Source organism: Oncorhynchus tshawytscha, linkage group LG09, assembly GCF_018296145.1.
Source record: "Oncorhynchus tshawytscha isolate Ot180627B linkage group LG09, Otsh_v2.0, whole genome shotgun sequence".
NCBI lineage: Eukaryota > Metazoa > Chordata > Actinopteri > Salmoniformes > Salmonidae > Oncorhynchus > Oncorhynchus tshawytscha.
In genome coordinates, this window is record NC_056437.1 from 79,401,747 (window position 1) to 79,425,304 (window position 23,558).

At 41.8% G+C, this 23,558-nt stretch overlaps 5 protein-coding genes across 7 annotated transcripts; 3 read left to right on the forward strand and 2 right to left on the reverse strand.

Moving 5' to 3' along the window:
- The first annotated feature begins 130 nt into the window (after positions 1–130).
- On the forward strand, positions 131–5,379 carry LOC112258752 (polymerase delta-interacting protein 3). Its single transcript, XM_024433304.2, is given in 13 exon segments — positions 131–264; positions 1,008–1,114; positions 1,529–1,947; positions 2,276–2,338; positions 2,497–2,571; positions 2,766–2,796; positions 2,799–2,992; positions 3,642–3,693; positions 3,696–3,718; positions 3,861–3,990; positions 4,142–4,208; positions 4,387–4,448; positions 4,451–5,379. Coding segments are annotated over 13 exon segments (1,434 nt in total). The 5' UTR covers positions 131–196; the 3' UTR covers positions 4,594–5,379.
- Positions 5,380–6,000: 621 nt separating this feature from the next.
- LOC112258763 (ribosomal RNA-processing protein 7 homolog A) lies at positions 6,001–8,034 on the forward strand. 2 transcript variants are annotated; one of them, XM_024433320.2, is made up of 7 exons: positions 6,059–6,134; positions 6,553–6,695; positions 6,848–6,973; positions 7,084–7,207; positions 7,360–7,457; positions 7,521–7,728; positions 7,886–8,034. In XM_024433320.2, the coding sequence occupies exons 1-7, from the start codon at positions 6,074–6,076 to the stop codon at positions 7,969–7,971; spliced, it is 846 nt and encodes a 281-aa protein (XP_024289088.1). In that variant the 5' UTR covers positions 6,059–6,073; the 3' UTR covers positions 7,972–8,034. The 2 variants fall into 2 exon arrangements, with proteins under 2 accessions (XP_042183494.1, XP_024289088.1); XM_042327560.1 differs by having other exon boundaries at positions 6,001–6,134; positions 7,360–7,728.
- Positions 8,035–8,308: 274 nt separating this feature from the next.
- LOC121847229 (zona pellucida sperm-binding protein 4-like) lies at positions 8,309–13,285 on the reverse strand. 2 transcript variants are annotated; one of them, XM_042327558.1, is made up of 12 exons: positions 12,777–13,281; positions 12,563–12,684; positions 12,344–12,464; positions 12,092–12,226; positions 11,752–11,924; positions 11,517–11,596; positions 11,257–11,384; positions 10,928–11,111; positions 10,670–10,814; positions 9,519–9,588; positions 9,294–9,425; positions 8,309–8,499 (listed from the first exon to the last, which is right to left on the reverse strand). In XM_042327558.1, the coding sequence occupies exons 1-12, from the start codon at positions 12,958–12,960 to the stop codon at positions 8,330–8,332; spliced, it is 1,644 nt and encodes a 547-aa protein (XP_042183492.1). In that variant the 5' UTR covers positions 12,961–13,281; the 3' UTR covers positions 8,309–8,329. The 2 variants fall into 2 exon arrangements, with proteins under 2 accessions (XP_042183492.1, XP_042183493.1); XM_042327559.1 differs by lacking the exon at positions 12,092–12,226 and having other exon boundaries at positions 12,777–13,285.
- Positions 13,286–14,576: 1,291 nt separating this feature from the next.
- Positions 14,577–20,475, forward strand: LOC121847230 (WW domain-binding protein 2-like). Its single transcript, XM_042327562.1, has 8 exons — positions 14,577–14,746; positions 15,548–15,656; positions 16,978–17,116; positions 17,642–17,734; positions 17,977–18,162; positions 18,425–18,508; positions 18,965–19,041; positions 19,155–20,475. Exons 1-8 carry the CDS (start codon positions 14,688–14,690, stop codon positions 19,227–19,229), a joined length of 822 nt encoding a protein of 273 aa, XP_042183496.1. The 5' UTR covers positions 14,577–14,687; the 3' UTR covers positions 19,230–20,475.
- Positions 20,476–21,091: 616 nt separating this feature from the next.
- Positions 21,092–22,578, reverse strand: LOC121847282 (heme-binding protein 1-like; the record flags this gene model as incomplete). The annotated part of the gene is given in 4 exon segments (XM_042327884.1): positions 21,092–21,654; positions 21,795–21,846; positions 21,849–21,974; positions 22,527–22,578. Coding segments are annotated over 4 exon segments (408 nt in total), but the record flags the coding sequence as incomplete, so codon positions are not given.
- Positions 22,579–23,558: the final 980 nt, after the last annotated feature.

Genomic DNA, 23,558 nt, shown 5'->3' on the forward strand with positions numbered 1-23,558 from the left:
ATATATATATATATATATATACACACACACATATATATGTGTATACAATTGAAATATATCAACAATGTAGTTTTTCAAGGAGCTCTCGAATAAATATTTTATTGAGTTCGCCAATTTTGATCCAACTTGCCTTCCATAGTCTCTTCTCGTTTTTCTCCGTCCAGTTACGATCATTCACGCGCTTGAGTTAAAGAAGATGGAAGATATTTCTTTGGACGAAGTGATACGTCGACGCGGTTTCAACAACAAAGAAACAGTTAAAATGTATTAATTTATCAATTTATGAGTTTGAATGCAATTTATGAACGGTATGCCTTGAGTTGTATCATTCAACGTAATGAAAAAAAACATTTCCAGAAAGCCTAGGCTATTTCAATTCCTCAGCGGTCCTGTTCAAGGCCTGTACTCGCCGTTGGATTAGCTACAATTATGTAGCTACTATATCGTTTCACTGCAGACACTGATTTCCTAATATCAACGAGCCAAATACGCACAGCTAGGTATTTATCAGGGCTCCGTTTAACTAGTTAGCTAACAAGGTAAAAATAATGTTTTATCAGCATTTGATGACGGTAAGTCGACCAAAAAAGAACCGAACAAGGTTAACAGGTCGCTGGATTGTACGTTAGGTAGTTAGCTATAAACTAACAATGGTTACACACGCGAAAACGTATAGCTAGCTAGTTAGTATACCTATAGATATGGTACAGAGCGCGAGGCAGTCTTGTAGAACCTTTATCTAGAGCCATATGTAGTCAACTAGTTGTAGCCTAGTCCTCCATGATCTAATATTCACATTTTGGAAAACACAAGGAGCGCATATCAGAACAGCTAACGTTATACTATTTGATTTTTTATTTCGATTTGAGTATACCTAGCGAGCCATACTGAATGTAGGGCAAAATCAAATAATATAGCTGGTCTTATACGTGCTAAATGTGGATATTAGATCATGTAGGATTAGGCTACAACTAGTTGACTACCAATGTCGACCTCTTGTCTTTCAGGCCTATGTTCGGCAGGGGTGCAGGAGGGTTCGGGAGGACCTTTGATGCTCGACAGAAAATTGGGATGACGGATGTCAGACAGAGACTTGGTGGAGGAGGGGGAACTGGTAAACAAAAACAGACCTGGATACATTTTCAGTAGTATCAAATATTCAATGGAATTACTTTGTTGGAACTCAAACAATTATTTAATTCTGAACTTCTTTTGGAGCAATGCTCAAGGTAATGGGTGAAATAATACATTTTGCCAGAGTTGAAGCAGGTATTTTTGTGAGGACCTGCCTGTTGCCCTGTTGAAAATGCTTATTGAGACTCAAGACATCTATGTATATGCCTGATCTGGATGTCTCTTACCTAAGCCCCATTACAAAATAATCTGTTTCAAACTACACATTTTGCTGTTGGACTACATTACGTTCTGTTAAGCATTCTTACGGTGTGTTAGCTGGGGCAAATCAGATCAGACATTAGAATTGGTTCTTGCCTTCTGCTCACTCTTGTTCTGCTCTCACTTCCTCCAGCTTTTCAAGTGAAGGATGCCAGAGAGAAACTTGGCCAGAAAGATGCCCGCTTTCGAATCCGTGGCGGAGGAGGAGCAAGTGGGGTCCAGGATGCCCGACAGATGATCAACTCACGGAAAGGAGGACAGAATACATTTAATGTTACCCCACAGAGTTTACAGCAGATACCAGCAGCACAGCTACAGACACATGTGCAGCAGATACAGATACACACTACCAATGACATTGCCAGTGCAAATGCCAGGCAGTTTACCCCCAACCTACAAGGAATGAACATTAGAGCTGGGGTTACGCCACAGCTGGGGGGTGCACCTAAGAGGATGATGGATGCTCGTGATAGACTGAGCCTCAAGAGGAGCATTGGAGCTCCACCAAGCCAAGGAATGGCGGCACCCATGAAGATCACCAAAACCATCCAGGTAAGTGATCAGGCTGACAGTTTGCTCCAAAGTGACTGTAACCACAGGTCCAGGATCTTCTCTAATATTATCCAGGCTTAGCTACTAGACAGAATTGGCCCACTTGTCACTCAAGATGTTCACGGATAAGAGAAAATGCAAATTCTTGCATAGTTTATAGTGGTAAAGCATAGCCTCACTCCAAACATAGTTGATAGCTAAAGTTAATTGGAAATTAGTTTAAAATTCAACTAGGCTTATTTTCTATTTGGTTATTGGTAGCATGCTTTTAGAGTCAAATATATTAATTTACCTTATGAATAATGATTGTATTAAACTTTTTTTTTAGCAGCAAAGGCCGGTAGGGATGTCAAGTGGGATCCATATGAACATGCCAAGCAGGGGTTCCCAGGTGAGGGGAATTTTTTGAAAAGATAAAAATCAGAAGGTTAGATGGCAGAATTGATTCAAATTTGCTTTAGAGTATATCAACTGAATTTGGTTGATTTCTCCTGGTCATGCGCCACTGCAATGCATATGTGAGTGAGTAACTTACCATCTCTTGCTCAGTCTTTCTCAGGTGATGATGATATCCCTAGCAAACAGATGAAGACCACTACTGGCAACCATATGCTACAGTCACGGGTGTGAAGACTATGTTAGATTTTCTAACTTTTCTCTTTCTGTCGCTTTTCCCTAAATTATCTATAATTCTTTATTATTCAATGTAACTCGAATATCCCTTTAATACTGCCACACTGGCTGTATTGGTGTCTCACTCTCAAAACTTTCCATTCATTAATTGAAAAGTTTCAATGCTTCCTCTCTTTCTCCAACAGCCTGGCACCCTGGGCTGCCCTTTCACTATGTCAGCCCCATCACTAAAGTAGTCAAAAACGATGCGTACACCGCTCCTCGTCCCCCAGTGCCTGTGGCACCCACAAGGCCCAACCCTAGTGTAGGGGCCTCCCGCTCCTCTACTCTCGCCTTACAGCCCATCTCCAGGACCCTCAGGCAGGCAGGGCCCACAGCGGAGACCAGCTCCCAGCCTCCTCCACCCCCACAGGTCAGTATCCACATGTCCATTCACCCAGCTACTTGAGCACTGGATTACATAAGGTCATCTCTATAGGAATGTGTTGGTAGGGATGCTAGCAGATACCAATAGACTTCCAGTTATTGTGCTAATGCTAGTTATCATTGGCTCGCAAAACTACCTCTAACTTCATACTGGACAGAGACATCCAAATGGTATCCACAAGTTCATCTGACTCTGGGGAAGTAGATAAATGGCCTCCTTGTCAGAAGTATCTCTCTAACCCAGTGGTGGGCAATTCCATTCCTCGGGGTCCTGATTGGTGTCACAGTTTTGCCCCAGCTAACACACCTGACTCCAATAATCACCTAATCATGATCTTCAGTTTAGAATGCAGTTTGATTAATCAGTTGTTTGTTACGGATGGAGAAAAGGTGTGACACCGAGGACTGGATTTGCCCACCCCTGCTCTTAACAAGCGGTAAGTTCAAACCACAGAAAAGTCACATTTTGGATTGCACTGGGCCTTTATCATCACTAGTTGGCAGCATAGCAATCCTCTGGATCAGTATTCAACCTACTTCTTTCTCGTTGACGATAGATGAACGTAACGCCTACCATTGGCTTGTTGTGAGCTGTATATGTATTTGATTGTAAAGTGTTTTGGTACACCCTTCAGCCTACCTTCAGTCCTCTGGAGGGGACTAAGATAACAGTGAATAATCTGCACCCCGTGTCACTGAAGAGGACATAGTGGTAAGTGCCTCATGCTGTTCAGTTCTCTGCTGTTTTAGATTCTCTAGCTGTGTGTGTAAATTGCAGACCTGCTTACGATGCAGCCATGACTCATTTATCACATTCAACTGACCTTTTCCTGTGTTCTTGTGACGGTCCACAGGAGCTGTTCTGTGTGTGCGGTGCCTTGAAGCGAGCGAGGCTGGTGAAGGTGGGGATTGCTGAAGTGGTGTTTGTGAGGAAGGAGGATGCTGTGAGTGCCTACAGGAAATACAACAACCGCTGTCTGGATGGTAAGGGCCTTCAGCAAGGGCAACATTTATTTGATTGATTGATTGATTTTTTTGGGCACCAGCCTCTGGTAATGAGGCAGGTGATGATGAATAGTTATCTTAAAAGGCATTGGTTTTACTTTCTTAAATCTTTATTCATTCTCTTCCCAAGGCCAGCCCATGAAGTGCAATCTTCACATACAGGGGAATGTCATCACTTCAGACCAGCCCATTCTTTTGTAAGTCTCCGTTATATTCATATTTCTCACTGCCCCCTTGGTTGCATTACATGCAAATCAAACTTTCCAGTATTATATTGTAGTCCACAATGTGCATGATTTCTTCCTTTCCAATTGCAATGCACGTTGTCTTTCAGCATCACATAAAATCTTACATGGACCTCATTTTCTCTCACAGGAGGCTCAGTGACACTCCAGGCAGTGGAAGGAAAGAAGGCCTGCCCCTCTCTTTGTCTCGCCCAGGGGTCGTCCAGCCTCCTCTCAGCCCACACCTGAGGTGGATCCCCAGACCATCCTCAAGGCCCTGTTCAAATCTACTGTCCAGACCCCCTCTACCACAGAGTCTCCTGGTTCACAGTGCACAGCCTTCCGCATTAAGATATAACTTTCTAGTACATCCACACAACAAATAATACATCCACCCTCCTGTTTGACAGAGACATCTACTGACATGATCAAATAGCATGATACTGTATTTGTATAACTTTGACAGATCATTGGCAGGTTGTAACATCTAAAATTAACACACTGATGCCGTCGTCCAGATTTTTAGGAAAGAAAAACATTTGTAGCCGTGGCATATTACATAGATGCATGTCTCATAACGGACCAATGTGAGGCAGTCTGATTTGTTCATTTATTATTTTAATCAAATTTGGTGGGGGGATAAACTGGACAGTTGTGGGTATTTTTTGTATCACATGGTTCACTTTTACAACTGTTCAAATAGTTCACATTGAACACCCCTCTTGGAATCATGAGATGTTTTGTGCTGGTTGGAGTCGTCGTCGCCCCCCCAACCAATGGTCTCACTATGACCTGATGCACGAACTCATGAAGATACTTGTACTATGAACTACAGGCAGCAGTGGTTCTTGTACTGGACATAATATACATTTTGATTTCAGAATGACTTGTACACATGCTTGTATTTCATTGTGGTATTTGGTTTGCCGTTCTTTTTGTGGCTTTCAGGTTCTATGCTTATTTGTGGCTGTTATTTTACTTTTTATTGCTTTTTGTGCAGCTTAGAGAAGTCATGCTAATTTGCTCAACTTATGTTCAACAATTGCTTTTTACAGCTGCCTTTTATGTCAGTCATGAAGATATGGTAGTGAGGTCAGATCTATGTACAAGTTAATTACTGCCAATAAATATGTTGCTTTATAAAGATGTGTTCATATTGATTTGTGTGTGTATATATAAATCATTGGTTCGTATCCTTATTTCGCAATAGAATTTTGATAATTTTGCATTTGTGTCTTTAGGTCTGTCTGCTAGACTGGGGTTCACACAACCTTTTGGGGCTGGAGATCCCTTTTGTGATAGCAAATTCAGCAGGGACCCCTTATAAACAGATTACAACACGAGTGCAATTTTTTAAATGGCCTACAAGGTGTGTGCATTGCTGGGTGAACCCAGGCCCTGGGAAGAAGCATTTAAAAGACCCTGCTCTTGACATCAGAGAAAATGTAGCCGTTTTAATTTTGTTGTTGCAGCTTTAATTCTACACATTTTGCCATGAGGCAGAGAACAAACTTCTGTTTTAAAGCTTTAATTTGGGAATATAATTGTTTAAACATTTATAAATGGTGGCGTACTGTGAATACCAATATCCCTGAGCCTCCCTAGGCCCATATTGCCCAGGGTTAAGGACATAAATTGTAGATAAATTCTAGTACATACGTTAAATGTATTTCGCGGACCCCTGCAGTACACCTTGGCCCCACTTTGAGAACCCCTGTGATAGACAGCTAGAGCCTCTAAAAAGTAGTATTAACATTTTTGGTGGGGGGATTTGTATGAAGAATATTTAGACTACAACCAATCCATTTCCACTTCCTGTGTGAAAGGTCGTAAAGAAGATGGCGCCGTCCAGGTCGAAACATGCCAACCAGACTTGTGTTATTCCAGGAGGTTTTACGGGTAACCATTGCTAAGATAACACACGTAAACGGAAAATGTGTTAAAAAATATAATTTGAGGTTAGTTAGTTCGCTCATGATCTCATTGTTTCAACCACGCTAACTAACTCCACAACGTATGTCGAACACTGAACTTAAGCTTGCTTCAAGACCAAACTTTGTAAACACATGAGTCTTGAGGTTATTGACGCCTTATGGTGTTTAAAGATTAAAATCGGTCAACTTGATGTCGATATTATTTGGACTGCATTCCCGAAGACTACATCATGTAGCTTAAGCAAAGATTGTCTACTATGTTTTACTCTCAGTCTAAAGCCATTAGTAACCTCTGCGTCTCCCTGGAGTTGTAGACAATGTGTTAGGACCTGCCTAGACAGATGTCTGTTTTGACTGTCTTTTGACTTAACCACTCTTCTCAGTGCTTTCTCTACAGTTCAGTACTGACATTGTTGCCCAGCACAAAATATGTGTAAAAGAGCACCGAGTGCGAGCAGAGAAAACCACACAAAGACCCCTCGACAGAACACTGTTTGTCCTTAACATTCCTCCATATTGCTCTGAGGTACGTTTGGTAATTGACAGTCTTTACAACAATCAGTGTGCATTTGATTGTTGTACTATTAGCAAGTCTACAGAAAAATGAAATGTTTGTGCTACAGCTGTCTGTGGCCAAATAAGGTATAAAAGTACTAATCTCTTTCTGCTGTCTTTCAGGGTGTCATAAAGGAGCTCTTCTCTCAGTTTGGTCCTGTTCAGTCTGTGGAGCTGAGGGAGAAGCCAGGGTCCTTTGAGCACTCAGGACCCAAGCTGGCCAAGTATTTCACACCAGCACAAAAACAGGTATGCCCTGAATCCAGACAACGAAGCTCTGTGTTTAGATCAGATTGATTATTGAAGTGCTTATGGACACCCTTTCAGTATTGAGCCTTTTCTGTTTCCATTCCCCACAGAGGTTCAGAGTGGGTTACATCGTGTTTCAGAAGGCCATCATTATTACAGCAGTGAAGTCCCATCCCCATGATGTCCCATTGGTTGTTTCCACAGAGCAGCAACCTGTGTGGACAGGTCTACAGAGTGAGTGAGCTTTAAAGTCCTCTTCTAGATGCTTGGTCTTTCTTTTCTAAATGTTGGCAGAATGTATTAAATTGGAAAGACATTTCACCCAGATTTAATACCATATTTAACATGCCTTCCACTTCTGTCTCGCTTTGTTTCTTTGTCTTTAGAATGGATTCATCAGTACAAGCAGTCATTTGCTCAGCCAGACAAACTACAGGAGGCAGTTGACACCTTCATGCAGGATTATGATACGAGAAAAGAACAGGTCAGATTCTCCTCTCAACTTTTCATTTTGGTATTTGTTAACGTACTTTTGTTTCTTACCCAGGAGGCAGAGCGACAAAAGGAGGAGGCTGAGGAGCAGCTGGAGGATGAGGAGGGATGGGTAAAAGTTACCAGGGGTAAAAGCGGGACCAAGACCCGCCCCCACAGTGAGGTATCCAATCAGAAAGCTCTGCAGAAGGAGAGCAGAAAAAGGAAGCGGAAGGAGCTCATGAACTTCTACACCTGGCAGCACAGAAACACACAGAAAGAACGTAAGTCATGGTTCCAGTCATTTGATCACAACAGAAGCACAATGTGTGGTGAAATCAGTATTCTTTCATTTTTGTTCAGTAATTCTGGCTTCACTGCTAACTTTGTCCATATTACTCAGTCACTCTGCATTTTGAAAAGGGTTATACTCTCTTTCAGACATCGCTGAACTGAGGAAAAAGTTTGAGGAAGACAAACAGCGAATTGCTTTGCTAAGAGCACAGAGGAAGTTCCGACCTTACTGAATCAACAGTTTCTTCTGAGATTCTCCCCACCATTGTCAATAAATCCATTTTTATAGTTTGTCACTGATACAGTAATTTATGGAGTCTACAAGTTTGATTGAAAAGTTGTGAATCAATACCTTAGGATCACTTCAGGTTTTCCAACACCCTTATATTCTGCTCTTTCTGGGGCTGTAGGATAGGAGGCTTTAATATCTGATATTTACTTTTCAGGTGCAGCGCTATGCACTCAGTTTACGTGACCTTTTCCAAAGTGTCAAATGCAAACTGGATGCATTGGAATGCACATGGCCAGTGAAGGTATTTAAAAGGTAGTTGAAATAAATACCAATTGTAATTAAGCATTCATATAGGTGCTTTATTGGGCTTGTTCAACCTGTAGGCCAGTCTCATTGTTTCTGGTTTCCATTTCCACATCATTTTCTTTCACTTCTGCCACTTGACAACTCATCGACCATGAAGAGAACAGGAGGAAGAACAGGATGGAGGTACAGATGACAATGACAGAGTACATTGACACCTGAAAAGCTGAGGGCCAACAAGAGAAAATGTTAGTGTCAGTTTCATTCATACAGTAGCTGTGGGGTAAGTTGAGACACCCTTGTTTCTAAAAAAAACATGACCAAATATTTAGGAAGATGTCATTTCATGGAGTCTGAAGAAACCACATGGAAAGAGGTAATCAAGTTAGGTCCAAAAAGTCAAATTAATTTGAGTTGGATGTTTCAATCTAAACCAAAGTGGATCATTTTAAAGCTTGTTCTATACATCAGTTGGAGTCTATAAGCTTCCATGTGGTCCTAAACCTAGAATGAAAGTGCATCCTTGTAGCTGTGTGGGTTGGGTTAATATAGTAAAAATGTTTGCCTTGGAGTAAGTTGAGCCAACGGCAAGTGAGCAAATTTAAGAGTTCTTCCCAGGCATAATGCAAGGCATTATTGCTGGTATATGTTAAGTGTAAAAAAATTTTTTTTTTTAAAGTGCAATGTTTGTTAGGTGTTAAGCCTGTGTTTAAATATGCTTGAATTGATTAAGACTAAATCAATTGTGATTGTGTTTGGGGGAAAAAATAGACATGATTTTAAGAAGATGGTGGTAATATTTAATTCAGTACAAAAATGTGTAGGTAGCTTGACCCTGAGTAGTTGAGTCATGTTTTAAAAACGCTTAAATTAATTTGATTATTTCCTGGGATACACATCCTGAAATAAGTAGATATGTTAGAAAGAATACATTTCCCTTGACAGAGTGATGTTGACGATATAAAAAAATTTTAAAAAGGCTAAACTTACCCCACTCTCCCCTATTTGGAATGTGCTTACCTATATTCAGATGATCACTATGATTCTGTTCCTGTCCAGAACCGTTCTGACCCAACAGCACAGGACCAAATGAGACTAACTGGGAGACTCGATCTGACCCAGACTCCCTCCTCTCCCTCTCACCATCAGGTGCTGGATGGAGGAGGATAAGACAGCATGACTATTGGATGAAATAACCCAATTCAGTGTTGGGGTTCATGTAAAACATAGGGACCTGAAACTCACAGGTGATGGAGCAGTGTTGTTTACACTCTTCCTCCTCTGTGCAGATCTCCACCCAGCAGTAAAAGTACACCTGAAAGACAAGATTCAGTAATCAGTGTTTTTCCCCAACCCTGGTCCTCCAGTACCCCAACAGAACACATTTCCGTTGTAGTCCTGGACACACACACCTCATTCAACTCATTGAGGGCTTGATGATTAGTTAAATCAGGTGTGCTTGTCAGGGCTACAATGAAAATGTGTTCTGTTGGGGTACTGGAGGACCAGGGTTGGGAAACACTGCAGCAGATGGAGGACCAAGAGATCTTTGACAATTTATACTGAACAAAAATGTAAACATAACATGCAACAATTTCAACAATTTTACTGAATTACAGTTCATAAGGAAATCAGTCAATTGAAATAAATAAATTAGGCCCTAATCTATGGATTTCATATGATTGGGCAGGGGCGCAGCCATGGGTGGGCCTGGGAGGACATAGGCCCAACCACTTGGGAGCCAGTCCCAGCCATTCAGAAATAGTTTTCCCCGCAGAAGAGCTTTATTACAGACAGAAATACTCAATTTCATCAGCTGTCCGGGTGGCTGGTCTCAGACAATCCCACAGGTGAAGAAGCCGGATGTGGAGGTCCTGGGCTGGCGTAGTTACACATGGTCTGTGGTTGTGTGAGTGGTTGGACATACTGCCAAATTCTCTAAAACAACGGAGGCGGTGGCTTATGGTGGAGAAATTAAAAATTAAATTCTCTGGCAACAACTGTGGTGGACCTTCCTGCAGCCAGAATGTCAATTGCACGCTCTCTCTAAACCGGAGACATCTGTGACATTGTGTTGTGACACAAAACTGCACATTTTAAAGTGGCCTTTTGTTGTCCCCAGAACAAGGTGGACCTGTGTAATGATCATGCTGTTTGATCAGTTTCTTGATATGCCACACATTTGGATTATCTTGGCAAAGGAGAAATGCTCACTAACAGGGGATGTAAACAAATTTATGCACAACATTGAGAAATATGCTTTTTGTGTATATGGAAGAGTTCTGGGATCTTTTATTTCAGCTCATGAAACATGGGACCAACACTTTACATGTTGTGTTTATATTTTTGTTCAGTATATATTAGCAAAATGTTCAGATAACTAGGATAGACCTTACCTCCTCCACACTGGGATTGCCCGTCTCAGGGTCCAAGAAGGAAAATGTCTTGACATCAAACCTCCTGACCTGGGAGTGAGAAGTTGTCTTCCCCCGACTGTCCACTGGGACGGAACTCCTCATGCTGTCCAGAGGGTTAGGACAGCTGTCAGGGAGAAGGAAGGGGGTGAGACTACTAAACAAATATTGACAGTCTTCATATTCACTGTGATTAATCTTGAGTCAGTATAGGAAAACTTTTGTCTCCCTCCCTCTCACCCATCATAGAGTAGTGTCCATACGGAGTGTCTAGAGGCAGGGTAGGCAAAGCAGTCACGCACACGCAGGGAGAGACTGGGGTCAGGGGAGGGTGGAGTGATTGACACCTCCACATACACAGGCTTACGCAGATAGAGGTTCAGGGGCAGCTGGTCCTCAGGGAGGAAAGAGGTAAAGGACTCATCTGGAAAAAAGAAAAAGGGCCAGGATGATGGAGGTCTACCAGTATAACAGTGTGTGAAGTGACAACTCGATGCCATATACTTGCAGTGATTGGATATGGCATCCTTTGCTTGGTCTGTGGAAACCATATTGTTTTACTACAGTACCTGTGGCTATTCTCATCTGCACTCGGACAGTCCCCAGTGCAGTCACAGGTGGAGGGTTAGTTGGGTTTAAGGACCACAGATCAGTGTGGAGGAGAGCTGACCCCTCATATTGACACTGGACCTGCAGACTACAAACCAAGTCTCATTCAAAACATTTACTCCAGTTTCAAGCAATTAGGTTCTGGCTGAAGCCATTATATGGTAAAGTAGTCCAAATTGTAGTGCACTGTCCACAGGCAGGAAGAGAAATAAGCAGCTACCTGAAGGGAGAATGTTTGCCTGTAATCTTTGGATGCAGTTCCTCAACCTCTACCTCATAGCTTACAACATCCCCATTCACCTGTAAATATAAGAGGGGGAACGAGGTATTTTTGCATACCTAAGAGTATTCAACATTACAAGAAAAATCTGCATTATACTACTACCAGAGGTATTCAGGACAGAAATATACTACTGTAGAATAGGGCAGAAGACAAACTAGACCTACTGACTCACCATCATCTTTGTGCCACACTCCCTCACCCCGATTTTAAAGACAGCTGTATCTGCAGAGGTAGCTACAGGAGAGCACTGTGGCTGACCTTTGATGGCAAGGTTGTTGGGGTTGAGTGGGGGGTCAGTGTCTGTCGCCTTCACAGAGAACACAAAATGGCCATCCAGAGAACAGGCTGAGGAGCAAGAGGAGGAGACAGAAACAATGAGTTATTCTTGACATTTAATCTCTGAAATCACTATGCGCCAATCTCACCAAGACAGTCACTATCCCTCTGCTGATACTTTCTTTCAGAAGCATGTTCTCCATTGTACAAAATACACACAAAGCGAATTCCATTACTGTTCATTCTATAATAGCAAGTTGAGTCATGATCATCATAGCAGCATCCCAGTTTGAGACAGCCATCATTGGAGACATCCTGGGGCCCACAGTCCACACGCAATGCTCTATGGATGCTGCATTTTCCTGATCGTGCTGAAGGAAAGTAAATTGGAAGAATGACTTTCACAGAGGTGGTACTAAATGGTACTGTAATCACTATGTGGGATAAAACATCTAAAATTCACTCCCTATGAAATTATATAAACTCACAGGTGCGACCGATGATGGGTTTCTGGGCCATCTTCTTGAGTAGGGGGCAACTAATATTGACCCTGTACCATTGATCCCCTGCATCCAGCTGGACTCTCAAAGATACAACCACTGTGTCACCCTAAAGATAAAACAAAGTGGTTTGATATGGCAATCAGTAGGTTTACACACAGACCAAGACCTCTCAATGCAATGAACATCAAAAATACATGACCATACCTCAACCTGTGTATAGCAACTGTCATATCGACTCTGGAAAGAAAGAGTACCATTCTTCTCTCCCCTTCTCACTCCACAATGTTCTTTGGCTTTTGGCACAGGCACACTGATTCCAGACCTGTCTGGGGAAAATTAGATCAACTAGCATACCATACATTCTAATTAAACAAACAAATCTGCAGATACAGAGGGCTAAAATATAATGGCTATTTACCTTTTACACGCAAGTTGTGAAGAACCGCTTGACCGAAAACTGCGCGTATTCGTCGGACGGTGCAGGTAACTCGAGGCAGGGCATCTTGTGCTCTAGTTTGAGCGGTTTTCTGCTGCACGAGAGGTGAAAGGCATCGGTAATATGGCGCAAAGAATGCAAATATTACACAAATCATAAGTAGCATCGTTAGGCTACAGGTTATGCTGTGTTTAAATTAGTTGAATGATTCACAATTTATCAACATAATTGTGACAAATGTAATATTTTGCGTGGTATTTGTGTAGTGAAGAAACGTGTCTTGTAAGACCAGTAATTAGAGTGATGAGGCAGGACATTGCGTCAGGCTTTGTTAGCCTACCGGTGATTAAGTCAATTATCACAGTCTGACTACGTTGGCCTGCTGTATGTGATACATCCGTGACTGAATGAATGATAACATTTTATTTTATGAATACATTTGATGTATTATTAAGGGATCCTTCCAACTTTTACCCAATTGTTTTCTTTAATAGCCTACTGTGGGGAAAAGTTTGGCTATATTGTGGACTTTCATTATAATTCTATGTTGAGTCCAAAGGAAAATGAGGACATATCACCCTTGATTAAAAGATCAAAGTAAAGTGAAGGTAGTGTATGGCACATTTGCACTGTGCATGCAATACTGCAATTCATTTTCACCTCAGGGTCAGTAAATGCAATTATTACATAACAACCTCAATCCCCTTCTTTTCTCTCACAGTCACCATGTTCATTTCTCAGTCCCCATGGCAATGCTTGTACCGATTGCTTGTACCCACCCATTCTATGTTATGAGGCTTTTTAACATGAGCACTTATATTCATTGATGATGTGCTGCTTTTAATGTCAGTGTGTCCTTTGTTGTGTTTTATTGTGTATTTATTGGTGGTGTTATGTATTGGCTGGTTCAATCAAATGTGCCCTTTTGGGGATTAATAAAGAACTATCTTATCGTATTACATAGCCAGGCCCATCTTTTTGCTACATATTGGAAGCCACAAAATGAAATAGAACGTTGTATCTTTATGCTGTAAACACTGTGTTCAGTAGACCTACTGTCACTGTGGCCACGCATGGTATTGTCCCCCATGTAATGCAGACACAGAACAGGATAAAAATAGCTATATAGGACAACATTTGGAAGTCTACTTTTTGCATGTAGCAATTTGAGGAAGATCATAGAGCAAGATTACTTGTAAATTCATGTGATCTACATAATTGCAGCTAAATTAAAAGTTGTCCCACTGAGACAAGACAGGCCTCATGTCAGTTAAAAGTGGAATGGACATGATATACACATAGTTAAACTAAGTGATGAGAAAATATATTCACATTTAGTTTTTTTTTCCTGTATTCCATCCTTTTTTTGGACCATACATAAGTCATGACTCATGAGTCATAAACTGATTACACAATTGGCCTACTAACTTTTCCATTACATGTGTTGGTTGTACAAGCAGAATTATATAATCCAATTTGGAATATATAGCCACCCTTTAGATGTTCTAGTATTGGACTACAACTGAGGCAAATTCGAAGCACATTCTATAAAAACATGACATAATGGATGATGTTTAAACAATAATCAATCATATATGAAAAGCATTCACTCTCCTTAGGCCTACTCAGCTCTCTTCACAACCACAGTGCTGTATTATTTCATCCAAACCAATCTCAAATATCCCACCTAACCTCAACACACTAGAATTATATGACAATCTCAATTCAAAGGCTTGTTGACAATATGGGAAACAATGTTGGCAAACAGAACATTGCAGTCACAGCACATGAAACAGCTGACCCTGTGACGTAACACTTTGAGGTTTTTGGGGCATTCCTCTCATTTCCAGTGTGTAGCTGTACCCGACGAAGAGTACATTAGACTATCTGAACATGGCTTTAAATCGAAATCATTCTCAAAACGGAGGGGTTTTGATAAACAACGGCGAGAGGTTAGTGAATCATTAATCGCCACGAAGCTCACTTTCTAAAGGTAGCTTAGTTAGCTAACTCGCAAGTTAACGTTAGCTGTTATGGTAATGTTAGCTATCTAGCAAGATAGCTTCCGTACCTAGTGTTAATTAACTCTAGCCAATGTCAGTTAGCTACTTGGGTTGCTTTTTTAAATGTATTCAGCAAGCGCTATTTTGTAGTGATAACGTCGTTAGCTAGTTTAATAATTTTAGCTAGCTACCAGTCAGCAACGTCGTTGTTGTTGGCCTTGATGGCAGGAAAAGCTACCTAAGTACTAAGTCAGTCAGTCAGTCAGTCATCATTGCGCATTTGAAACGTATTAAAGCTAACGTTAGCTAGATACATTTTCTTACTTTAGTCAAACTAGGTGTAAGAGTAAGCTAGCTAAATAAGTTTGTTTTCCAGGGAGGTAGACACAGCAAAGTCAACAGAGAGTGAGCCCGCCCCAACTACAACCTGAGTCTAAAGTAAACGTTGTGACAGAGTTTTAGGAAGTTGATAAAGTAACAGGAACTTAGGAAATATACGAATAAAGAACTTTTCATAATAGTTACATTTGGCACATTCTGGAAGTGTCAGATTTAACCAACCAACCAACCAGTATGTGAAATGCCAATAGTAGGCCTATGTAGACCATACAGAATCCCACTATGTCCCTTGACACTCGGTTCTGCTAGGATTCTACGACAGTATTTGTCCTATGGAGGACCTGTCATACATACCATACTGGTCAGTAAATTCACTACACATGCCTAAACTGAACATGTATCCTCCACTAGTGTGTTGAGGGAATGCAAGAATGTGGAGCTGTCCTTCAGTGATGTCACCAGCAAGACAGACCTGCTGAGGGGGACCAAGAAAGGGACTGTTTACCTCACTCCATACAGGGTATGTTTATTATCTGACCATGCTGGTCCTGTGTGCCTGTTGGAAGACAATCCTTTTTCTTCTATGAGGTTTAATAGCGTTTGGCATCCAATAAATGTTGCATTGCCTACTAGACTGGAGTATAACTCCCTTATACTTAGCTTTAAAAAATCAATACAAAAACATCTACAAATACCCTACCATCTAACCCTGCACTCACTAAAAAAACAAATACATCTCTGCAGCTGCCACCACAACCTCAATTTTCTATGACTTACGTTCCATCCCTGCAGTACAGTTGATAACCATTGCTATAAATGCTAAAAATCCAATCTTACTGAAACATATCCCTCTGTACTGGTACAGTTCTACTACTCAAGCCACTCTTCTCAGGATCCCTCCCCCTTGATCCATCTTCCTCTACTTTCTTCAGTGCCTCAGCACATGACAACTTCTGCACTACTCTAACCCTGGAAACCTCAACCTGCCTCTACGGGACATTTCTGATCTCCAGCCTCATGGGCACCCCTACAATTAACACATACCACTACGTTCACCAATGCTACACATTCCTTTGTCTCATGCCCTTCTGCACACTTCTCACACCTAGAAACCTCCCTCCTATACACTGCTGCCCATAAGCTTGACACCTGTAACAATGTAATGTATTTGGCACAAAAGTTTTTACGGGCTAACTTATATATCCTAACATCACTTTGTTGGGAAAAGACTCAACATCAAAACTCAAAAAGGGGGCTTCCCGAGTGGTGCGGTCTACGGCACTGCATCGCAGTGCTAGAGGCATCTCTACAGACCCGGGTTCAATCCCAGGCTGTGTCGCAGCCGGCTACGACCCGGAGACGCATGATGCGGCGCACAATTGGCCTAGCGTCATCCGGGTTAGGGGAGGGTTTGGCCGGCCGGAATGTCCTTGTCCCATTGCGCTCTAGTGACTCCTTGTGGAGGGCTGGGAGCCTGCAAGCTGACTCCGGGCGCCTGCAAGCTGACTCCGGGCGCCAGCTGGATGGTGTTTCCTCCGACACATTGGTTCGGGCTGGCTTCCGGGTTAAGTGAGCAGTGTGTCAAGAAGCAGTGGCTTGGCAGCGTTGTGTTTCAGAGGACGCATGGCTCTCGACCTTCACCTCTCCTGAGTCCGTAGGGTAGTTGCAGCGATGGGACAAGACTTTGACTACCAATTGGATATCGAGAAAAGGGGGTAAAAAATTAACTACAAATAAAAACTCACAAAGACATACGACTCTTCTGTTTCACCACTCACGCCATCCTGTCTGCAGTATCACAAACTGGAAGACTACCATTGCTCTGTTTGTCCTCGTTTCAGTTGGTGTTTGTGTCCAGTAATGCCAAGGACTGCCTGGGGTCTGTGATGTTCCCGTACTACCTGATGAAGGGCTGTAGCATTGAGCAGCCAGTCTTCGCCGCCAATTACATCAGGGGCACAGTGTCTGCTGAAGCTGGGGGTAGGCAGCAGTTTGTTGTCCTCCTGTAGCATTCAACACCATCATGAGGAAATAACTGTAGAGCATGCAAAGTGTTTATGGCCTCCAGTCCCAGGTATGGCCTGATGTGTCCTAGGAATACATGTAGAAGGGAATCAATGACGCAAGTGTGATTTGCCAAGGCCAGATATTTTCCGAGGCTGACATCAGTCTGTAAACCACAATCTCGTTTTACTTACAATGTTTATGTGTCAAAGTTTTTAGTAGTAGTAGTTTTTAGCAGCAGCAGTAGTAGTTTTTAGCAGCAGCAGTAGTAGTTTTTAGCAGCAGCAGTAGTAGTTTTTAGCAGCAGCAGTAGTAGTTTTTAGCAGCAGCAGTAGTAGTTTTTAGCAGCAGCAGTAGTAGTTTTTAGCAGCAGCAGTAGAAATTGAAGTGTGACATCTCCTCCAAAGCACTGATTATAATTCAATATCAGACGTGTAATTTAATGCAAAGACAAGTACACAGTGCTCATCAATGTTTTGACTCTACTTTCTTTGGTTTCAGGAGGCTGGGAAGGCCAGGCTAGCTTCAAGATGTCTTTTTCCAGTGGGGGAGCCATCGAGTTAGGTCAGCACCTCTTCAAACTGGCAACAAATGGTAAGTCATTTCATGACTGCCATGTTTGTCAGTACAGAGCCTATTTGTCATTCAACATACAGTATCTGCTTTACTCAGTTTATATTGTATAATTTAACTAATTAATTTAACATGTACATCACTAAAGAATTTCCTGGTAATGCAGTCAAAGTTTGTTATATTTGTTAGGCTACATATTTGTTATACATGTTACTCTTTTAGTCCAGTCTGTATTTTAAGATTAACCCTCAACTTTGTTTTAGCATCTCGTGCCCCTCCTGCTCAAAACGGAGGTGCCTCCTTTGGCTATCCCTCTCCTGGAGTGATGAATGGCTATGGCCCACCACCTGTTCCTCAGAACTACCCGTATGAATCCCCACCCCAGCAGAATGGTTTCTACCAGCCTCCCCCAGGCAACATGGGCTATCCCTACCCTATGGCAGCCGCAGGTTTAAAGAACTTTATCATCGCTATAAAACTGTTTGTATGTTATGCAGGTTTGGTTCATAATAATTGAGAATCAAATGCTGTGATGCTAGCAGATTGAAGTTTACATTAGAGATTGCCTAGCACTTAAATACAGAAATATTTTGGATAATGCCTCCATTGTTATGAGTGTATGAATTTTATTGATTGGTATCAATATTTATAACTACTTCAAGTAAAGATGTGTCCCCAAGGCTGTTTTGGGTATTCTCACTTGTGTTGCAGGAATGTACCCATCTGCCCCTGCCTACATGGCCCCACCTCCCCCCTATCCTGGGCCCCCTCAAAACTGGGCTGCTCTCCCTGCAGGTTTGTCTCCCTGTCTCTCTCTGTATGTCTGCATCGCTGCATCTGTCTGTTGCCATCAGTCTGCCTCAATATGAAGCACATGACGCATGGCACTAAGAAAGGAGTGCTGATGTCGTAACCGGTACACATCATATTAAATAGGAGAAACAAACAAAATACCTCTCACCCCTAGTCTCCCTTACCCCATGAAACAACCCAGTTGGCCTGAACTCAGTACGCCTCATTTACATATCAGTTGTGTGTTTATTTGTGGGTTTTGGAGAATTGAAAGTGTTGGAAGTGTGCATCATTCAGTCCGGAAGATGTCTTGTCACGAGTATCCTGCTGCAATATACTGTGCTAAGTGTGCTCCATTGTCTCTCCTACTCTACAGTTGTAGTAGCATGTGCTTCTGTATCAGTTACTATACATGTGCATTATTCTCCCCTCATTTCTCTGTCTCTCCCTGATCCTCAGGTAATGCCAAGGCAGCAGAGGCAGCCGGCAGCGCCTATTTCAACCCTAACAACCCCCACAATGTCTACATGCCCATGGTAAGGGACCTGTTATTCTCTCCATGTACATTCAGTGCATGCACTTTATGCTGTGTTTTATATTTTTAGTTCAGCGTTTTTAAGATATTCTATCACTGTTTATTCCCACATAGGAACAGCCTCCTCCCTATGCACCTTCTGCCCCTCCTGCACCTTACCCAGGCTATCCAGAGAAGAAGAACAACTAAAGCTCAATAACCATCATCCCTAATAAATGCAACGGAAAATTATTAATCGGATGATAATTATTAGACTGGAAAGGAAAATATAAAGTACAACATTGACAAAAAGGCAAGATTATTTTCTGGCAATTCACACAAGTAATTTTGAGGCACAACAATGTTGGGACATTTTCAAATGATGAATGTTTCCTTTTAATCATGAGTAAAGCTTCATTTCACCCCCTCCCACTCAGTTTATTTTGTCAATTGCCAAGTAAATGGTTATTCACGTAACGGATAAGTATTCAATCTTTTCAGTTATCATGGTCGGCTCTCTCTCCCTCAGTCTGTTAGAATGTGGAACTGTCCTGTACTTAGGAAAGGGTTTCTAACTGCCCTGTTGAGGAACATGTGATGGGCAGTATGGGGAATGTATAGGCATTAAATATTTACAGCATTTTTAAATCCAGAGGTTTATTACCAAAATACATTTTATAACAATTTTCGATTAAAATGATGCTTATTAACAAAACAACAATTTCTATTCCTACTAGTATTGTAAAGTATTTTTACATTCACGTTCACAGTAAGTGTTTCCATTGTGTTGGTGCGTGGTTTAAGTTTGTTCCAGAGAGCCTTGAATGAAAGCTGAAGTTCCCAGTGCTCTCAATGTACACCATACCTTTCTAGATTATTTCTGGCTTTTTATTGAAGGAAGTGCATGTTGTTTGAGTATGCTAATTGGATGGAGTACTGACATGTACCGCTACGTATGTGAGATTATTGGTAATGTGCAATGTTCCTAGATCTCACAAATAACTTGTTGAGCCTAGAGATGATAACTGGTCACATGAATAACCCATGCCCTAGTCGAACCCTGTATATTGTATCGATGAATGCAAAGCCCGGCTGAAACCAAAACCCTACTCTCTGTGCAATTACACAAGTGTGGGGTTACTAGGCCATGTATTTATTTAGCCGCTAGCCCGCTACACAGTGCTTTCTTGCAGTTGTGACGAATTAACCTGTGAAAACCACTAATTTATTCCTGTTTAAACTGGGTTGTAGTGACTAACAGACCATATAATTGCTATTTTAGTGCATAGTGAGGACATGTTGTACTAGTTTTAGGTTATAGGTTTGGTTGGTTTTAAGTATCTGCTTAAATTTATCAAATGTCTGAAATATCTTGTTTGTAAACCCTAATTCCTTCTTTTGAGTTCTTCATATTGATTCAAAATCTAATAATAAATAAATGTTTATGTAAAACCTATCCAAAACAGTGGTGTACCAGTACTTTAAGCATTCTTTTGTATAGAACTAAAAAAGAAAACGTCAGTTTTGCACAAAAAAATCGTATTAGTAATATCTTGAATAAATATATGAAACGCTATCAAATCCTGATGATATCGTCACTCCGTATTTTCACAGAAAATCACACACCATACAGAGGTATTTCAAAATACAGTTTCAAGAATCATAATAACATTACAATTCAAAGACTCCAAATACAAGCACACCAAAACATTCACTACACACAACTGCTGTCTTAAGGTTTTCATGTCATCATCACAGAAGGATTAGACATCTCAAATGATAACACTTAAGGAATGACTAATATATTTCTCCTTCATACCCTCCCCACCAACTAATTCATACTAAGGAAAACATTTGACTATCACTACTCTATGACTTAATTCCTAGTTTATTTCCAATTCCCTCCCTTGGGAAAAGGAATTGTGCTTTTAAAACTTAATTTAATGACTTATTGAATACTTAACTGTCATTTTGTTTTTATGGTGTGTGAAGTGAAGCATAATTTTAATTAGACTGCTGAATAGTGATATGTGCTTTTCTTCCAAGCACTATGAAGCATGTTTTAAGGGAGTGTCAACCCCTGGGTGTACAAAATAAGAACTTAATGATGTACCACCTATAACACACAGCGGTACTTTGTGGTTAGTGGCTCCTACCCCAGGCCACTTAATATCCAGTTACTGATAATGGTACCGTACTATTGCACTACTTTGGACCAGTAACTGTGTAGCCTGCTGCCCATCCCTCCCCTTTATGACCTTTCAATAGTCTAATACACTTCTTTGCATCACCTCTCCTTAATTTGCACTGATCTGAAAACAAATCCCCTGTTGTTGTCATATTATTTTCACATATCCTATTTTTTGGAGATGAAGATCAAGATGTGGAGTGATCAGTGAAGATGAAGGAGAGGAAGTGACTATAGTTTATTATTAAGAGTCGGTCTTAATGCTTCCCTTATGGCTCCTCCTGTAGGAACCACACCTCGTTGCGTCGGCCGTAGGGTTTCATTGGCGGGTCGTAGGTGCAGCAGAAATACTGTTTCCGTTGAAATGGGGCAGTCTCACCAAGAGTTTTGGTTAGGCGAGAGGCCTCTGCACGGTACTCAGTCTCCCCTGCGAAGCCACCAAACTGCCTGTGAAAAGAAAGGGTAGGTGGATAGGAAAGGAGAGAGAAAGAGGATATGTGATCAAATAATTTATGATCATTAAATACATTTTGTGTCATAAAGAATTAAAGAACAAAGTGAGGTGAAGACTGCATGGAGACACCCACAGTGAGTAGACAGTCATGCCGGGTCGATCCTCGATCCTGATGGCACTGTCGATGGGCACAGGGGACTGACTTGGTAGTTGGTAGGAATCCTGAGGCTAACCACCAAACGGCGTGACATCACACCGTCGTCCCTGGGATATACTGTGATGATAACCGGTGCTGTCGTCCCCATTGCCTCCCCTTGGAAAACAAAGATACAGAGGACAGATAGAGGGGATAGCAGACAACTTGCAACAGTCTTATGTGTGCATCAAGTTCATTGCATCCTCTTAGGCCCAGTTTCAAACTGACCTCTAGCATCAAACAGAGTAGACACTTCTTCAGTCACCCTTGAAGATCTGAAAGTACTGAATAGGTGCCAGTAACATGGTAATAACACTATCGAACCCTCTGGTAGAATAGAGTTTTCACCATATTACTTGTTTACATCAATGCAATACTTTCAGATATGCACATTACATCGGTGGCTCAATTCAATCCGTAGCGCTTAAGACCTGCGCTACAGAGCTTAGTTAGAAATTTAAAGGCAATGTTTCCGCATTCATGGTAAGCGCTGCATATGTCGGCTCAATCGGAAATTCCTTCAAATTTCAATCGCGCTATAGGGCTGAACTTCAGCGATATGGATTGAGTTGAGGCCCTAGATCTTTCGGAGCTTAGGGCTCATTAAAGATGTGTCCACATATGAAGTCCACTGACTGACAGGACAGGCCCTGCTCCTGATTGGCTCACCTTGGTCGTTACTTCCCCCAATGTACACGAGCAGCTTCCTCACTAGCTCCCCGTCACCTGGTCAAAGGTCCGCCCCTCTGAGCTCACTGAGGCATACTTTGCACCATCGTACCGCCGCACCTCATAGCTGACCCCCTCCTGGGAAAGAGCGGGAGGCCAAACGTGATTCACCAATGACACACATGTTGACAAACTGTTCAGAGGGAAGGAAGCCACACACTACTTGGGGGTTAGAGGGGGGTGGGGCTGGGGGTGCTGTGATTGGCAATATGCAATGGGCAGAATCTGTGCTCACTGATGCCGGTGAAACACTTGGAGTGGAAACGAACAGAGGACAGCCAAATGCCCCCAGAAAAGGATCTAAATAAAAAATATTACGTTGATTTGATTCCAGTTCTTTCCTGCTCTGCTCTCAGGGTCCCGCAGTGTTTAATGAAGCCTAAAGAGAATAATGGGACAGAGATGCCTGTTCTTACATAAGACCAAACCATATAGGTGCCACACACACACACACACACACACATATGGCAGAGTGGGGTTAATGCGATGTGTACACACACTCCTGACTTGCTGCCTGTTCTTATACATGTTATGATGTACTTGTCCTAAGAGGAAGGCTTATGCTGAGAAATATCAACCATTAAATAACAGAGGAACGTTACGTTTCACAATAATCACTCATTCCATAACCAGTCTTGAGTAAATCTGTTCCACTGAAAGGGACCTCAATGAAGGCCACATTTTTGAAACGCCAAAAGTTTTATTCAGATCCATTCCACTAAGTTATCCCTTGTTTTAAATCACTCACGCTGAATATGAATGCCTGCTACGTGACTAGACATATAATGCAATGTAAATACAACATTATGCACTGAAAACACTATTTAAAAGTAGGACGACAACATAATGTCGTTTGTTTCCAACATTAGGGTTGTTTTCCTAAAGAAGTTCAAATCTGCTTCTTGTTTTGTTTCCTTGCCACGACACTAACGAGTATCGCGATACTGGTATCGTCTTGGCCCTAGCAACCAT